At 35.8% G+C, this 18,594-nt stretch overlaps 1 protein-coding gene across 3 annotated transcripts in view; it reads left to right on the top strand.

Annotated features, from left to right (window-relative positions):
- The window catches only part of ARHGAP42 (Rho GTPase activating protein 42), a gene marked incomplete at its 5' end in the record, with an annotated part of 285,594 nt that overhangs the window by 179,081 nt on the left and 87,919 nt on the right, over positions 1 to 18,594 (top strand). For 2 of the 3 annotated variants that reach the window (XM_082683336.1, XM_082683337.1), the window contains one exon: positions 12,712 to 12,813. The exons of the other annotated variant lie outside the window; for it this stretch is intronic. In XM_082683336.1, coding sequence (XP_082539462.1) covers positions 12,712 to 12,813 — 102 coding nt within the window. The remainder of the gene's footprint in view (positions 1 to 12,711; positions 12,814 to 18,594) is intronic. 3 annotated transcript variants of the gene reach the window in all.

Genomic DNA, 18,594 nt, shown 5'->3' with positions numbered 1-18,594 from the left:
AGAGGCAGGGAGAGAGAGAGGAGGAAGCAGGCTCTCCGCCAAGCAGAGAGCCTGATGCGGGGCTCGATCCCAGGATCCTGGGATTATGACCTGAGCTGAAGGCAGAAGCCCTAACCCACTGAGCCACCCAGGCGCCCCTAATATTAATTAAATTCTACTTGTTATGGCTTTCAACTCCTTTTTTGGTTGGATGCAGTGTTTGTTATAAGCAGTTTTGGTCATAGTCTTATCTCTCCACATTTGTTTTTCCTTCCATATTTTCAGAGCTTTTTGAATTTGTGACTTAGGTTTTTCTTTAAGTCCTTTGTCATCCAAGAAAAACAGAGACATTTCAGTGCTGGCATGAAGAAAAGATTTGGGTTACTTTTAATTAGGAAATCCCTAAATTTACCGAATGTAATTTTCCAGATATCCTGCCTTGTATGCAGAGTTGTGTAAACTTAGGGTTTTTTGTTTTTTGTTTTAATTTATTTTCAGTGTAACAGTATTCATTATTATTGCACCACACCCAGTGCTCCATGCAATACGTGCCCTCCCCAATACCCACCACCTGGTTCCCCCAACCTCCCACCCCCCACCCCTTCAAAGCCCTCAGATTATTTTTCAGTCTGTCATGGTTCACCTCCCCTTCCAATTTCCCTCAGCTCCCTTCTCTCCATCTCCCCATGTCCTCCATGTTATTTGTTATGCTCCACAAATAAGTGAAACCATATGATAATTGACTCTCTCTGCTTGACTTATTTCATTCAGCATCATCTCTTCCAGTCCTGTCCATGTTGCTACAAAAGTTCAGTATTCATCCTTTCTGATGGAGGCATAATACTCCATAGTGTATATGGACCACATCTTCCTTATCCATTCGTCCGTTGAAGGGCATCTTGGTTCTTTCCACAGTTTGTTGACCGTGGCCATTGCTGCTATAAATATTGGGGTACAGATCTGTATCTGTTTTCACTACATCTGTATCTTTGGGGTAAATACCCAGTAGTGCAATTGCAGGGTCATAGGAAAGCTCTATTTTTAATTTCTTAAGGAATCTCCACACTGTTCTCCAAAGTTTCTGTACCAACTTGCATACCCACCAACAGTGTAAGAGGGTTCCCCTTTCTCCACATCCTCTCCAACACATGTGTAACCTTAGGTTTACCCATAGTGTCATACCAGACCCCATTACATTATAGATACACCCAACATTATCCATCCTCCTGATTCCAATCTTCCCTGCCTTCCCATTGTCAGAGAAGATCAACAATGGAAAACCACAAAAAACTTTAAATAGTATTCTCCCTCTCCCAAGGTCTAAAGTAACATTAGTACCTTGTCTGCTTCTTCTTGTCTTTCATCCTCTCTTCTCTTTGTCCCTGTTTCATCCATTTGTTCCCTTTACTGTTTCTTAGTGCTTTAATTTCCCTCTAAACTTGCATCCCACAAGTTTCAGTAAGTTGTGTTTTCATTTAGTTCAAATTATCTTAAAATCTCCTTTGAGATTTCTTTTAGCCATGTATCATTTAAGAATGTATTGTTTAATCTCTAAGTATTCTGTAATTTTTCTCCCAGCTATCTGTCATTGATTTCTAGTTTAATTCCACTGTAGTCTGAGAACAAGCATTTTATGATTTCTATTCTCTTAAATTTGCTAAGATGTGTTTTATAGCCCAGCATGTAGCCTGTCTTGAGAAATGTTCCGTGTGAGCTTGAGAAGAATGTATTCTGCTGTTGTTGAATGAAGTGCTCTATAGATGTCTATTATGTCCAGTCAGCCGGTGGTACCATAGAGTTTCACGGTCTCACTGATTTTTCTGCTTGCTGAACCTGGCCATTTCTAATAGATGGCTGTGGAAGTCTCCAAGTATGATAGTGGATTCACCTATTTTTCTTGCAGCTCTATTATTCTCTCATATTTTGATGCTTTGCTGTTCAGTGCATATACATTAAGAATTAATGTCTTTTGGAAGAACTGGCTTCTTTATCATTATGCAATGCTCCTCCTTATCCCTGATTTTTTTTTTTTTTTGCTTTCAAGTCTGCTTTTTCTGAAATTAATATAGCTAATCTTGCTATTTTTTTATTAGTGTTAGCAGGGTATATCTTTCTCTATTCCTATACTTTGAATGTATATGTTTTTATATTTAAAGTTGGCTTCTTATAAACAATATATAATTGAGTCATTTCTTGATCCTCTGTGACAATCTGTTTTAATCTGTGCATTTAGCCCATTGATGCTTAAAGTGATTGTTGATATAGTTGCATTAGTATCTACCATGTTTGTTATCTTCCATTTGTTGCTTTTATTCTTTGTTTATATTTTTGTCTCCTACTCTTTTTCTGTCTTTTTTGTTTTATTTGAGTGTTTTATAGTATTTCATTTTCTTTCCTTTCTTATCATATCAGTTATACTTTCTTTAAAACTTTTTTTACTGGTTGCTTTAGAATTTTCAATATATATTTATAACTAATCCAAATCCACTTTCAAATAATGCTATACTGCTTCATAGATAGTGCAAATACCTTATAATAGCAAAATACTGCTAATTCCTTCCTTCAGTCCCTGTACCATTGCTGTCCTTCATTTCAGTTATACATAGACAAACATTCTGTATGCATACAGAATTGAATACATAGTTGATCCTATTACTTTGAAGAAGCTGTTATTATGTAAACTCAGCTGAGAATAAGAAAAATAAATTTTTATTTTACCTTCTTTCTGTGATGCTCTTTCTTTGTATGTGTCCCAGTTTTTGACTATATCATTTTACTTCTTCCTGAAGAACTTTTAACATTTCTTACAAGGTGTGTCTACTGGCAACAAATTTTCCTCAGTGTGAGAAAATCTTTATTTTGCCTGAACTTTTGAAGGAGAATTTCAGAGGTTGTAGAAAACTAGATTGGTTGGGATATTTTCCTCCTGTACTTTAAATGTTTCATTCTATTTTTTTTTTTTAACTTGCATACTTTCTGAGGAGAAGATGGTTGAAATTCCCATCTCTGTTCCTCTAGATAAGGTGTTTTTCCTCTGGTTTCTTTCAAGATTTTTTTCTTTATCTTTGATTTTCTGCAGCTTGAATGTGTAATGTGTAGGTATAGTTTTCTTGGGTGCTTCACCTACCTGGTTCTGAACTTTCTAGATCTGTGGTTTGATGTCTGATGTTAATTAGAGAAGATTCTCAGTCATTATTGCTTTAGCTATTGCTTATTTCTTCTGTTTCTTTTTGTAGTTGTCCCACAATTCATAGATGTCCTGGTTTTTGTTTGTTCTTGGATTTTTTTTTTCTCTGCTTTAGAAGTTTCTATTAATAAACATTTAACATTTAAAATTTCTATTAATAAACATTCTTAAGTTTCTTTGCTCAGCCATGTCCATTTTACTTCCGAAGACATTCTTCATTTCTGTAACAGTGTTTTTTATATCAAGCATTTGTAATTTCTTCTAGAATTTCCATCTCTATTTATTACTCATCTGTTCCTGCATGTTATCTACTTTTCCTTTTGAGCCCTTAGCTCAAATTAAAAACAAAAAAACAAAAACAAAACAAAACAAAAAAACCCTTTTGGTCTAGTGAATGCTAACATTTTTGCCAACATATCTGACTCTATTTCTGATACTTGTTTTGCCCTTCACACCCTATTTTGCCTTTTAGCAGCTCCTTTCTTCTCTGCCTTAGATGAGACAGAATGGCTAGAGGGTGTTGGAATTAGACATTTGCCTTCCTGCAGGTCTTTAATGCTAGTATGGGGGTGTCTGGGTGATTCAGTCAGTTAAGCAGCTGCCTTGGCTCAGGGGGTCCTTGCTCAGTGGGGAGCCTGCTTCTCCCTCTCTCTCTGACCCTCCCTCCTGCTCCTGCTTTGACTCACACATGCTCACTTTCTTTCATATGAATAAATAAAAAAATAAAAAATTCTAAAAGAAAAAAAAAACCAATAAGTAGAAACTGGCAAAATAGTTTCTCCCAAGAAGAACAGAATGCTCTGGCATATTTTAAAATGGTTATTTCTCTGTATATACTGTAGGCAGCAGGAGGGGATTTTTCTCTATTCTTGAATTTCTTTGAGCTCCTAGTATAAAACTAACAAAATTGTGTATGGGGAGGTTGGGTAGGGGGAGCTGTATGAGTGGGCCCCCTGGAATTTTCACCTCTAGACTTACATATTGAGCTTCCAGCAATTCTCTAATTAATTACAGTTCATGTTTTTCTACCCCAGTATAGATTTCCAGGGGGATTTCTGCTCCAGTAAATTATGATTCTCTGTATCTGCCTAGCTGGACCTCTAAATTTGGGGGCAGTGGTTTGTCCTGTGACCTTATTACTCTGAAACATCTAAGAAGATTTATTAATCTTTCAGTTCGTTCAGCTTTTTTACTTCTTAGAACAGGACAGCAGCAGCTGAGCTCCTTATACCCTGGATCAGAAGCAGAAGTCTTTCTCTACTCTCTTAATCTCCTCCGCCTCCTTCCTCAGACACCCGCCTCCCTGCCCCACCCTGGCCTTTTTCTTAAGGAGAAGGGAGTTAAAATGAAGTGCTATAGTCTGCATTTTCAGGCTTCTCCAGGCTGCATTTCACTGTGTAAATAACATGGGCTTTGGAACTACGTGACTGATTTCAGTTAGTTATTCACTCTGTCCATTATAAACTCTGTGATCTCATTCAGATTGCTTTTCTTCTCTGATAATGTTTTCATGTTTGTGAAATGAGGATACTTACTTTTACCTTGTAGGGTTTGCATGTGGAGCTCTGGTATTCAAACTACCACTTTGCATTCACTTAAGAAAGATGGGTCCCTTTTTTCAGTTTTCTTCTCAGCTTTAGTCAGCCTGAGTAGCAGTACCAGTTGCAAAATGGGGATTTCATAAAGGCTCAAATTAATGAATTCATAAAAAAACTAATTTGTGAGCAAGGTTTAGCATACCCATAGAAAATTTTCTTCCCCCTGTATTCTAATTTCTATCCCTTTCTTAGTACCCTTTTAACATTTATATTTCTGTACCTCTTCATATATATATTCTATATATTCCCACTCTGCAAGTTAGTTCCCTATTTTCCTCCTATTTTTAGATTGAATTTAATTTTTATCGAATGTATACAAAGTTTTTTAAAAAATTTAGTAATGTGTGAAGGTTGATAAATTATAAAATACATCAGCTTCCTACCCCATCTCTCTGCTCTGAAGTTCTGTTCCACAAAGTCGAGCACTTTTAATTCTTTAAACTATTTATTTTACATTAATTTCCATTTTCCTTAATAATAAACCAGTATATTTTGCTTTAATTTTAGACATTATTAGATTAATTTACCTACAATGGAATATGAATATTACACACTTTTACAGCATTACAACCACTGCTACTCCATATATATTTCTGCTCCTGCCGTCCTCCAAATATATAGTCAAATTTTTTAAAACTTGTGGTCAGTGTTTATATAATACTGAAATTATTGTTCATAGGTAAGCCATACCAAGTTCTATGATTACATTTTGTTTCTTGCATGTTTTTTTCCTTAGAGTTAATAATTGGCTTGCTCGTAAAATCAGCATAAAATTCTCTTTTCTCAAAAGCATAAACATAATTACAAAACATATCTTAGTATGTTTGAACATATTAGATACATTTGTTTTATTTATTTATTTTTAAAGAGTCATTCCTCCTGAAACTCTCATTTTAACTGGCTACTTTCATAGGTTTACTAGTTCATCTGTTTTCATGGAAGTTCATATTATTTTAATTCTGGGAATTCATTCTGCCCTTCATTTTACTGCAGCGCATCTCTCACTATCTTTTTGAGAAATGGTACATGTATAATATTTTTTAATATGTTTGTAAATATTTTTATTCTACCTTTAAATCTAGAGTGCCATTTCAAGTGGATATAGTAAATCTAGATTAGAATTAATTATTCCTCAGAATTTTGAATGCATTGCCCTTTTGTTTTTTAATTTCCTGTGATGATGTTGTGGATTCATTATTCTGATCTCTGATAATTTTTATTTGACTTCTGTTTTTAGGGTTTTTTTTAATCCATGGGTTTATAATATTTTATGATGATATGTCTTATGGGCATTTTCTCATTTATTGTGCTTTGTACATACTGTGACATTTTAATATGGAAAAATTTTTTCTTAGTTTCAGAAATTTTCATCTATTATTTTTTAGGTAATTTTCTCCTGACACTTTTGTTTTCAGTAATTCTGTCAGTCAGATGTTGGGTTTCCTGATTAATTTCCTTTTTTTATCTATTTTCCTTTAGTTCACAGCCCTCTCTTGTTTTATTCATTTACTCATACCTCATTCTCATTTTCTTCCTTACCCAATAACCATTCCTATAAGTTTAATATGTGTATTTTTGTTTTTTTGTGTTTTTGTAAAATTGTTACCATTTTGTATGCATGGCTTTTTAATTTATGTAAATGAATTAGTGTTACTTACCTGTTTTGTGTTCTTAAACTCAGAATTATGTTTTAAGATCCAACAACATTTAATATTTACTTCTTTTTTTTTTTTTTTTAAGATTTTATTTATTTATTTGACACAGAGAGACATGGTGAGAGAGGGAACACAAGCAGGGGGAGTAGGAGAGGGAGAAACAGGCTTCCCCCTGAGCGGGGAGCCAGATGTGAGGCTCAGTCCCAGGACCCTGGGATCATGACCTGAGCTGAAGGCAGACGCTTGCTTAAGCACTGAAGATACTAGCTATCTTCCTGTCCCCACAGAAGCATATCCTCGTTTGTGTTTATGAACTTTTTGTGTTCTTAGGGCCACTTAGTAGTGCAACATCTCTCTTTAGAAAAAGTCTGCACCACCATACTATTCTGCCAGTAATCTATAAAGGCTCCTGTATCTTCATATATACTCAGTGTACATACACATGTAGCATTAATTAACCTTCTAATTCTTGTCAATATCTGAGACAATGTGATATCCCAATATTTTAATTTGCTTTTTTCTTAATTACTAATGAGTTTTAACAATTCTTCATATGCTTGTTACCCTTGGACCTTCCTCTTCTGTGTCTTACACCTTCATATCCTTCATATCTATTTCTGTTTTTTTTAATTATTCCAGTTTGTAGACATTATTCATAAAGGCCAATATGAAACCCTTGGTCCTTATGAGTTTAATCACGTGGTAGTGGTAGTGGTGGGGTAATTGGAAATGAGGAATTTGTGGTGAATTATAGTATGACAGCTGCCCAGAAGGGAAACCTTTTGGAATGTCTATGTTTCAGCATATTGAGGAGGAAGGACTTGGTGGACAGTGTTTCAGGAGACTGAGAATGGTTGGATAGCCTTACCACAGGAGGGACATTGCTGTGTGAGGTATACTAAGATTCTCAATAACCTTGGTTTCTGGTTACCAGGAATCTCCTGGGCCTTAGGAATTTCCTAACTGCTAAGTTTCCTACAACCATGCAGCATGTGGTCATAATATCCTAGCATCTGGCACTTTGGGACTTAGAGATGATAATGTCGCCCTGGACTGCCATTCTAATCAGTGAGTAAATCCAACCATCAGAAGAAGATGTCTAGCCAGGATTGGTATTCAGTGCTATAACTTATCCTCTCAATACCTAGCACAATGCCAGTTATAAGAAGTCTACGTACTTTTGAATAAGGAATTTAGCTATTTGTTTTAATTATAATTCTTTCTATTTTTTAAAAAAGATTTTATTTATTTATTTATTTATTTGACAGACAAAGATCACAAGTAGGCAGAGAGGCAGGCAGAGAGAATGGGGGGAGCAGGCTCCTGCTGAGCAGAGAGTCCGATGTGGGGCTCAATCCAAGGGCCCTGAGATCATGACCTGAGCCAAAGGCAGAGGTTTAATCCACTGAGCCACCCAGGCACCCCTATTCTTTCCATTATTATTTCTACTGCTCTGCATTCACTTGAAGGATTTTTTCATAATATACGCAAACTGCTTATTAGCTAATAGGTGTACTAATACCATGACATAATTAGTTGCATGGGAAATTTCACAGTATCTTGGTTGATAATTATAACATTGAAATAGTCTTAAAATTTGATGTATAAATCCTAAACTAAATACGTGGCTTTTGTTTTCTTTTTCTTTTTCTTTTTTTTTAAAGAATGAGAGCAGGGTGGGGAGCAGGGGGAGAGAGAGAATCTTAACAGGCTCTATGCCCTTGTGGAGCCGGAAGCAGGGCTTGATCTTACACCCTGCGATGATTACCCGAGCTGAAATCAAAAGTTGGATGCTTAACTGACTAAGACACCTAAGTGCTCCGGTTTTTAAAAAAGAAATATAATATTTTTCAAACTTTTTATTTTTAATAATTTATATCATGGCAACATTAAAAATAAACATTGCTGACATTGTTTAAACAAAACTTTGCAGTGGTCTATAGAAAAAAGTGCAATTAGATAACATTTTGAGAATTTGTGTTTGTGATTTTCTAAATGTTGTGGTAGATTCTGTTCTTCATCTTTGGTACCCTCTTGTAGTCATTGGAAGGGATTGGTTTGGCTTTCTTTTAACAATTATGTATAATTTCATGTTTTTTATTTTTATATTTGGAACTATATGGTAGAGCTATAGTTTTTATAATTATTTGACCTTTTTTTTTGGCTATATACAGATTTGGAGTAAAATTGACACTTGGAGTTTCCCTCCCATTCCTTACTTTACTGTGTAAAGTGAGGGTGTGGCATAACCACTGTTGCTAATCTTAGTAGCTAAGATATAATATGGCCACTGTGCTTAGAGTAAATGTTGTGTCATTTGAAAAGCAGATTGATTGCAGATCCAGAACTTACCGTATACTTTTGCCAGCTAAAATTGGGTTTGGGAAATAATTTGCTATTTTATATGATCTCCTTTTTAAATTTTATAATACATATACTCACATGCATCCAAACATCACACATATATACATACATATATATGACTTCATTTTAAATGATTACCTAGTCCAAAGACCATTAACTGGATTTACAGAATATGTAACACTATAGTGGAGTCTCCCTTTTTGAAACATGCTGTGACAATGAGACAGGAATCACATATAACATTTAATAAAGACTCATGGGTATTTTTCTTTTGTCTGCAGCATTTGTTTCAGAGCAAATTTTTAGTTTGATATCCAGAACATACAACTCAAAGAATAAGCATAGCTGTGTGTTGTTAAATGAGTAAGTCCAAATGAGACTTGGCTTCCATGAGGAGTATATCACGGCTTTTGGGACAGATGTGAATTTCAAGGAGAAATGCTCTTTGTTTTTAAGAACATGCTTCCCTACATTATAGTTGTCCTTCTTGTGGCCTACTCAGCTCTTTAATTTTATGCCAGATCTAAGTGTGTTTTTGTTTTCTACATCACTGGAATCTTTGAGTAGATCTTTTTTGCTGGCCTGATGGTGTGAAGCACTAGGGTTTGAATAAGAGTCCAGGAAGTGCTCTGGGAATGATTTTTGTATTGCCAGGAATGCTGACGTGTTGGCATTGAATTAACATTTCCAAAAATGCCATCAAACACTCAACGGAAAACAAAGATACTAGTGTTGTCACTGCAGCTGTGTTCTCTTTATCCTTACCCAGTTTCTTCTATGCATAGCAAAGAATTTTAAGTCCCCTAGCACAAGAAAAAAGTGAATCAGTCTTGTGTACTATACTATAATGCAATCGGTTGCCCCCCAGTATTTGTGCACATTGTGATTGAGTTAAACTATTTGTGTGGAATTGTCCCTGGTATCAAGGATATTTGTTTTTTGTTTTTTTGTTTGTTTGTTTTTAAACAAATGGAATATCTGTGAGGGATTGTGGTGCCCAGTGTAATAAGAGGAAGAATTTCACTTTTGCATTAAATATTTATTGAGCACTCTCTCAAATACTCAGTTTGAAGGAGGATAGGGTGTATACATAAATTTCTCTGCTACAGTGTCAGACATGAACACCATGAGAAACCCACGTATAAAGCTCTATGAGTATTCAAAAGGGAATACTCTGGTTTCTCTTCAGATCGTATAAATCTTTCGCCTTTTACAAAAGGGAGAAAGAGTTGATGGAAGGGACTTGTGAATGAGTCTTGTATGAGTTGGATACTAAAAGTGGTTGTAACTTGAATATGTAGAAATTGGAAGAAATGAGCATTTATGCCAAAAGAGAGATGGCCAGGAAAGAAAAAAGAAAAGGAGCGCAAAAGTGCTAGTGAGAGAGCCCTTTTGACAGGTTGACTGGGCAGGTCAATTGTGTGCTTGAAATGCTGGATGAAAAAGTAAACTCCACTGAGAAAATGGTGAAACGTTCACCAGGTATCTTGTTACAACTGTAGAGAGGACAAGCTCTTCCCTTCCTAACCTTGGATTTCCCCGCTTCCTTTTGGGTCTGCTACTCCACATTTTGTAATGTGAGTTTCTCAGTAGACCTTTTTTTTTTTTTTTAATGTGAATGCCACTCTTTGTGTGTGTGTGTGTGTGTGTGTGTGTTTCTCCTAGTAGGACCACGTTTTGTCCTTATGTAATGAAAATCCTTTGGAGATTTTGAATTTTCTCATTTATAGGTCTAGTAGTTGAATTTACAAACATATTAGAACTTCTTAAATGGTCCAAAAGTGACTTGAATTTTTGCAGTACAATCCCACTTGCTCTTCCCATTCAGTGTAATTTTATCAGTTAACCTTCTAAAGTTCTATATTTGGAACTAGATCCTAGTAGGTTAAAAACATCAAAGGTGCCAGTGGATCAAAATAGACTGTCTTGGATCTATCAATTTCAGTCTGACAACCTCAGATAATGTGAAAAACAGGTGAGAGCCCTGCTTCTCTTATCCCTTTCTCCTTTCCTCCCCTTCTCCTGTCCCTCTGTATAATTATCCATCTATTTTCTTAAAATTTTTCTTTTTTTTCCAAATATATATTTATTTATTGTTATATTAGTCACTATAAAATACATCATTAGTTTTGATGTACTGTTCCAAGATTCATTGTTTACATAAACACCCAGTGCTCCATGTAATACCTCCTTAATACCTATCACCAGACTCACCCATCCCCCCACTTCCTCCCTTCCAAAACCCTTAGTTTGTTTATCTGAGTCCACAGTTTCTCATGGTTTGGTTTTTCTACTGATGTACAATACAGTGTTATATTAGTTTCACATGTGCAACATAATGATTTGACACCTGTATACAGTATGCTGTGCTCACCACAAATGTAGCCACCATCTGTCACCATACAACAGTGTTATAGTACCATTGTCTATATACCAATGCTGTACCTTTCATCCCTGTGACATAATTTATTCCATAACTGGAAGCCTGTTATTTGCTACCCCCCCAAAGTATGACACACTTCATAAATTTGTGTGTCATCCTTGCACAGAAGCCGTGCTAATCTTCTTTGTGTTGTTCTAATTTTAGTATGTGCTGTTGTGAATTGAGCTCATTTCTAACTATTTTTTTTTATTAAACTCTTTCAAATACTTAAACAAATAATGAAGTAAAGAATTATGTATAATAATCATAGAGCTTGCTAAAAATAATAATTTGCGAACCTCTGGATGGTGAAAATAGGAATTTACATTTTGAATAGGCTTAAAAATACTTGACTGTTATTAAAGTGGTTCAGGCATTATACTTTCAGAAACACTAAAATAAAAGCAAGTAACAGTACTTATTTGGCCAATGAATTTTATGTCTGATTACCTAGTATTTACTTTATATGGACTCATAAATGGAAAAAACAAAAAACAAAAACAAAAAAACTTGCCTGGTTTGGGACACCTGGGTAGCTCAGTCTGTTGAGCATCTTACTTTTGGTTTTGGCTCCGGTCATGATCACAAGGGTCCTGAGATTAAGCCCTGTGTTGGTCTCTATGCTCAGTGCAGAGTCTGCTTGAGATTTTCTGTTGCTCTTCCTCTGCCCCTCCCACTTGGGCTCTCTCTCTCTCAAATAAGTAAGTAAATTTAAAAAATGAAACAAAAACCCTTACCTGGTGGATAACATATTTATAGATGGAGAAGTTTATATGCCCAGGATTTTATTCCATTTGCATTTGTATAAGTGTGTGCCACAGGATGAAATGTAGAGTTGTCCTCCTCTTCCACAAAAGGCCAGCCTGGTTACAGTTTTCCCTATAAATCAATGTAATTTTGGGAAATTTTAGGGAAAAGCAAAGGTCAGCTATTATAGTTATGATAAGTATATGATAAAGATGTCGCTAATCTTTTTGGTTTGACTTTGAAACATCTTATTTCATTATTTCATGCTGCCAGCTTTTAGAAGTCCATTTTTCACCATCAAGAATGAATTGTTTGAAATATCAGGTATCTTTTTGTAGCTGTGAAATAATGATTCCTTGAAAAGAGTCTGTGAGCAGTTCTCCAAACTGGTCACATATTAACTCACTGACACCACCAAAAAGCATAAATGAAACATTTTCTCTTGGCCCTATCTCAGACTTACTAGATCAGAATCTTGTGTTAAGAATTAATTATAAAGTTCTCAGAGGGATTCTACTATAGCCAGCCTGCCTCCCTCCATACTATATAGTTCCACGAACTTCTTTGAGAATATTTGAATACATTTGAATACATATTTAAATTACTTGTTTCACATTCTTTTTCATACTCCATCAGGTTCTGTGCTTAGGTAGAGCTCACTAAATCTTTATTAAATACTTGTATTGGACATTTGATGGGAATGTTAAAAAATCAGTTTTATTCTCAAATTAGAATGTTGTTGTTATTGTCATCTCCTAGGATGGAAAGAAGAAGTTTGACAAGGAGAGTGAAAAGTACTATTCTATTCTTGATAAACATTTAAATTTATCTGCAAAGAAAAAGGAATCTCATTTGCAAGAGGTAAGCTTTTCCACTTGAATTGTGAACAGGACATTGGCATTAAGTCATGTGAAGTCCAAATTTCCAAAGGTGGTAGTATCTCAGAATCTGCAACTCTATAATAAAAAAAATAATAATAGGAGTTAATTGAGCACTTACAATGGACAGACACTGTGCCGAGCATTTCACATGCTTTATGACCCTTAATATTAACAGTTCCAAGTAAAAGATTAGTTATTTCCTGCAATGATGAAAAAGAATGAAATAAGATTTTTTTTTTTCCTCCTTGGGTATATTTTCAAAGGGAGGACCTACAAAATGATGGAATATCTTTTTTTTTTCTTTTTAAATATCTACTTTTAAGGAGTTGCTTTTGCATTAGGGGTAAAACAGACAAAATTACACGTTTTAAAATCTCTAAAAAAATTAAAAAATCAAATTTCTATCAATTTCTTAAAAAACAAGTCAGCAGAAATTTTAACTGCTATGCATTTAAACAATCAATTTCTTCTTTTTTCTGAAATATTTATTCTCATTGGTAGTTTTTAACTATAACTAATAAAATTGAGTAGTTCTTTTACTAAGTCATAGTACAGTTGCAGTACAGTGATGAGCTACATTAAAAAAAAAATGGACCCTCTTGCCATTATGATCTTGGCATCAATAAAATCTTGAAACACAGTGCATGGACATCAAACCCAGCATGGTTGGGAGTTGTTGAGCTAGTTCACCGGTTGCTCCTTACTCCAGACCTTTGCAAGGAATCTTATTCTGTGCTGAGTCTCCTCCAGTATCTTCTTTCTCTTCTGTCTGTACTTCTACATATCATAGTTAAGAACCTCTTTCAAATGCCTCCTCTTAATCTTTCTAGTAAAGGCATAAACCTTACTGAACTACTTGTCAAATTCAACCTGGTTCTCTGTTTTCCTTATTCCTTTTTTTATTTACCTTACCTCCACATTTACCCACCAGGCATATTTGACAAGTTAGAATTTGGATGCAGTGAGCTGGAGTCAAAAGGCATGGGAGGTTGTTTTTACTTCTGTTTCTTTTTTTCTGTACTCTTATGTTCTTATTGAGGGGACTGAATTTCTTTATTTAAAAACATTTTTTTAAAGTTTAATATTTGGAATATTTGTTATTTGAACATGTGTTCATGATAAATAATATCTTGTTATTAGTGCCTATTATTGAAATAGGATATATTAATATCCAATTTGTGCTGAGGAAAAGAATTTCTGGCTAAATTGAGATGGAGAAAAACTATCATTAAGATAAGTCATGTTTTGGGGCACCTGGGTGGCTCAGTGGGTTAAGCCGCTGCCTTCGGCTCAGGTCATGATCTCGGGGTCCTGGGATCGAGTCCCGCATCGGGCTCTCTGCTCAGCAGGGAGCCTGCTTCCTCCTCTCTCTCTCTCTGCCTCTCTGCCCACTTGTGATTTCTCTCTGTCAAATAAATAAATAAAATCTTAAAAAAAAAAAAAAAAGATAAGTCATGTTTTGAGTTTTCATAGACATATCTAATCTTATGAAGTACTATGTTGTAACTTAATATTATGTTCACAGGTTCCAAACTTCTTAATGCTTATGTACCTCTTTGGGCATTACACTACAACTAACTTAGGAAAGAATGCATTGCATAGATATAATCTGGTGAAGAAAGTCTCACCTAATTATCACCAATACACCACTATTTGCCATGCCAAGGGCTATGGACAGGTGCAATTTTAAAAATACAGTGCCTCTAAAGCAATGGTGCTTTTTAGGGTCTCTAAAGGGTATATGTTTTTCAGATTCTTGGTGAATATGAGAGACCACACTTAGACATTGCTTAAATCATCAAGCAAGTGCTAACTTTATCTTAATTTTAAAATCCCCTGGAGGATATACTTCAGTTTTCCTTGACAACCTAACTCTATATTTAATATTAGCTTGTTAGTGACCCCCAATTCCTTAGGCTATGGTAGAAAATAATATCTGTTCTGGTTCTATATTTACTTGGAGCCTGGGAAAACCTATAGTATGATTAGCAGCATTCTCTACTTGCCCCACACATGCAGGCACATACTTCTTTTCCAGGAGCCGTAGCCCACAACACAAATTGTGCCAGAGTGGCTCCTCAGAGCATGGAATGTAGCCAAGAAAGTATGTGCCTTGTTTTGTTTTGTTTTTTCCCTCTGCCCTTCCAAGAATCAAACCTTTTGTAGGGAGATGCTACCATACATGTGTTTAATTCTGTAACCTCTCTTCCTTTCCAGAGCAGCTCTGGTACTTCTGTCTGGTTCTTCTGTTTATTTTTTCAAAAAGATTACTCTGTGCCTTCTCACCTGCAGAGCAGAATCCTTGTTGATTTGTTCATGGAAAATAAGTGGTTGTCCATTTTTAGGACTGAAGTAGGGGTCAGTTTGTGTTGATAAAGCTACAAGGCCATCATATAGATGGGTCATTGGAGTAAGCAGAATTAGAACTAGACTTGTTAAGATTATAGACTTTATAGACTTTATAGTGAATGAAAAGAAGTAATATTTGATGTGTAATTGGACAATGTCTTTCTAAGTATGAAATAACAGGAAGAGATCACATAAAGGAAATGTAGAAAGACCAGAATGCATCAAAATAATCTTTATTTCAAAAGATATTAAATTAAAAGGCTAAGTGTTAGGGAATTTGTACAACAAATGACACAGGATTACTATCTCTTATATACAAGTTGCATTTGCAAATCAGTGTGAAAAGGTCTTCAATGGAAATTATGAAGTAAGAATTGGAAAGAGCAGAAAATGGAGGGGAAGATGGTGGCAGAATAGGAGGACCCTACCTAGGTTTGCCTCATCCCATGAATCAAATAGATAGCTATCACATCATGCTAAATACCCAGAAATTGACACAAAGACGTTCAGAAAAAAACTCCACAACTAAACGGAGAGAAGAGGCCACAACAAAGAAGGTAGGAATTGCAAAAACACAGTTTGGGAGAGAAATAGATCATGGCCATTGTGGTAGGGGTAGCCACAGTAGCTGAGAAGGGTGAGAGAGACAGACTAACACATGAGGGAGGAGGGGAACACATTAGAGAAATGAATCCCTACAGCAATGGGCTTAGAAAGCGAGAGGAACTGAATTTTGAATTTCGTAAGTTCTGGCAACCATGGGGCTTAAAGCCTGAAGTTCTAATGGTCAGCAGGCTTGGCTCAGGGAGATCCTGGCAGCATTGGGATTGCTCTTGGATAGAAGGCAGGGTAAGCAGCTTGTGGGCATACAGCGTGGAAACAGTGATCTGAAGAACACCTGGGTCACCCAGTGAAGAGGTTATTTGCTTATCTCAGAATATGTGCCAAAGAGGCAACATTCACAAAAAGACCTCTCCCAGAACAAAAGAGATGGCAGGTGCCGTTTCCCTCCCCTGCCGCTCAGCATAAGCACAGGGCCACCTGTGGGAACCACTGCAGGGCGGACACTCCCCCCACCCTCCTGTGGAACCACCCTTCCCAGTCATGCTTGCCTTGGTCCCAGAATTGCAGGCCCCCACCTTCAGGTCAGCTAAAATCCTGCCAACACTGCATCTCCAGATGCAGGAACTTTGTGGAGCCTAGGTTCTAGGGGCAATGGCAGTTTGTCTCATTTCACAAGCAGACCACAGCACACCTAGTTGAAAGGCACCACATTCAGGCTAGGGACCAAACATGGCCTGGAAAGGCAAAGAGAGTCTCTGCAGATGACTGTCTGAAGGATAAAGCAGCCAGGACACAAGAACAGAGCACATTAAGCACACATTGGAGATAATCCCAGAAGTGCTGGGCCCTGGGAAAATAGGGGACACTACAAGTGGGGGCACTATAGGGACCTCTTCTTTATAAGGCCATTACTCTAAAGAATAGGAGATGTAACTGACTTTCCTAACATAGTCACAGAGACTTCAACAAAATGAGAAGACAGAGGAACTTGTCCCAGATGAAAGAATGGGACAAGGGATCTAAGGCCATGGCCAAAGATCTAAGTGAAGCAGATATAAGTTACATGACTGAGAGAGAATTTAAAGTGGTGATCATAAAGATACTTGCTATGCTTCAGAAAGGAGTAGAAGACATCAGTGAGACCCTTAAGATGTAGATAAGAAACAACAAAGAGATAAAGGGCTCAATAAATGAAATGAAAAACACACTTGATGGAATAAATAGCAGGATGGAAGAAGCAGAGGAACAAATTAATGACCTAGAGGTTAGAGTAACAGAAAGTAATCAAGCAATTACTCCAAAAATAGAAAAAAGAACTATGCAAAATAAGAATAGAGTTAGGAAAATTAGTGACTCCATCAAACTTCCATAATAGTGTTATTATTATGGAAGTTACAGAAGAGAGAAAAGGGATGCAGAAAATTTATTTGAAATTCAATGATAACTAAAAATTTCCCTGTCTGGAAAGGAAACAGATACCCAGATCCAGAAGACACAAAGAACCCCCAACAAAGTTTAAAAAAAAAAAAAAAAAAAAAAAAGCAGATCCACACCAAGACATATTGTGATTAAAACAAAACAAAACAAACAAACAAAAAACAGTGATAAAAAATATATAAAGAAGCAGAGAAAAGAAGACAATTACATATAAGGGAAAACCCCTTAAGGCTATCATGGGAATTTTCAACAGAAACTTTCTAAGCCAGAAGGAACTGGCAAGATATATTCATGATGCTGCATGGGAAAAATGTGCAGCCAAGAGTACTCTAACAGCAAGGCTATCATTCAGAATAGGAGAGATAAGGAGTTTTCCAGACAAATAAAAACTAGAGAGTTTGTGATCAATAAGCCAGCCCTGCAAGAAATATTGAAGGGGGTACTCTGAGTAGAAAGGAAATACCATAAGTAGGAGTATGAAGGAAGGAAACAAAAACAAACAAACAAAAAGTATGAAGAAAGGAAAAAAAAAGTGAAAATGAATATTGTTTATAAAGTCTCAGTCAAGGACCCACAAAATAAAAGGTTGTAAAACATGGCACCATATACCTAAAACATGAGGAAGACAAGAGGTTCATCTTAATACAAACTACTGTATACAGAAGATGTTATATACAAGCCTAATGATAAGCACAAATCAAAAACCACTAATACATATGCAAGAAATAAAGAGAAAGGTATCCAAATATATCACTAAAGAAAACCAGCAAACCATGAAAGAGAGAAAGACAAAGTCTTCAGAAACAACCACAGACCAGGTAATAGAATGGCAATAAATATATCTATAAATAATTACTTTGAATATAAATGTTCTAAATGCACACTATCCAAACACATTGTGACAGAATGAATAAAAAAGCAAGACCCATCAATATGTTGACTATGAGAGATTCATTTTAGAGCTAAAGACACCTACAGATTGAAAGTAAGGGTTTGGGGAAACATCTATCATGCAGATGGATGTCAAAAGGAATTTGGAGTAGCAATACTTATATTGGTACTTATATTTAAAGTAAACTTTAAAACAAATAGTGTAAAAAAGAGACAAAGAAAGACACTAAATAATAATAAAGGACAATCCAGCAAGAGGATATAACAATTGTAAATATTTATGTACCCGATTATATAAAATGGTTAATAACAAACATAAAGGAGTTAATTGATGATAATATAATAATAGTAGGGGACTTTAACACCCCACTTACATCAAAACATAAGTCATTTAAACAGAAAATCAGTAAGGAAACAATGACTTTGAATGACACACTGTAGCAGACGGATTTCACGTTCAGAACATTCCATCCTAAAACAGAAGAATGCACATTCTTTTCAAGTGCACATGGAACATTCT

This window comes from Mustela nivalis, assembly GCF_964662115.1.
Source record: "Mustela nivalis genome assembly, chromosome: 9".
Classification (NCBI taxonomy): Eukaryota; Metazoa; Chordata; class Mammalia; order Carnivora; family Mustelidae; genus Mustela; species Mustela nivalis.
This window is presented reverse-complemented; position numbering and strand designations above follow the sequence as displayed.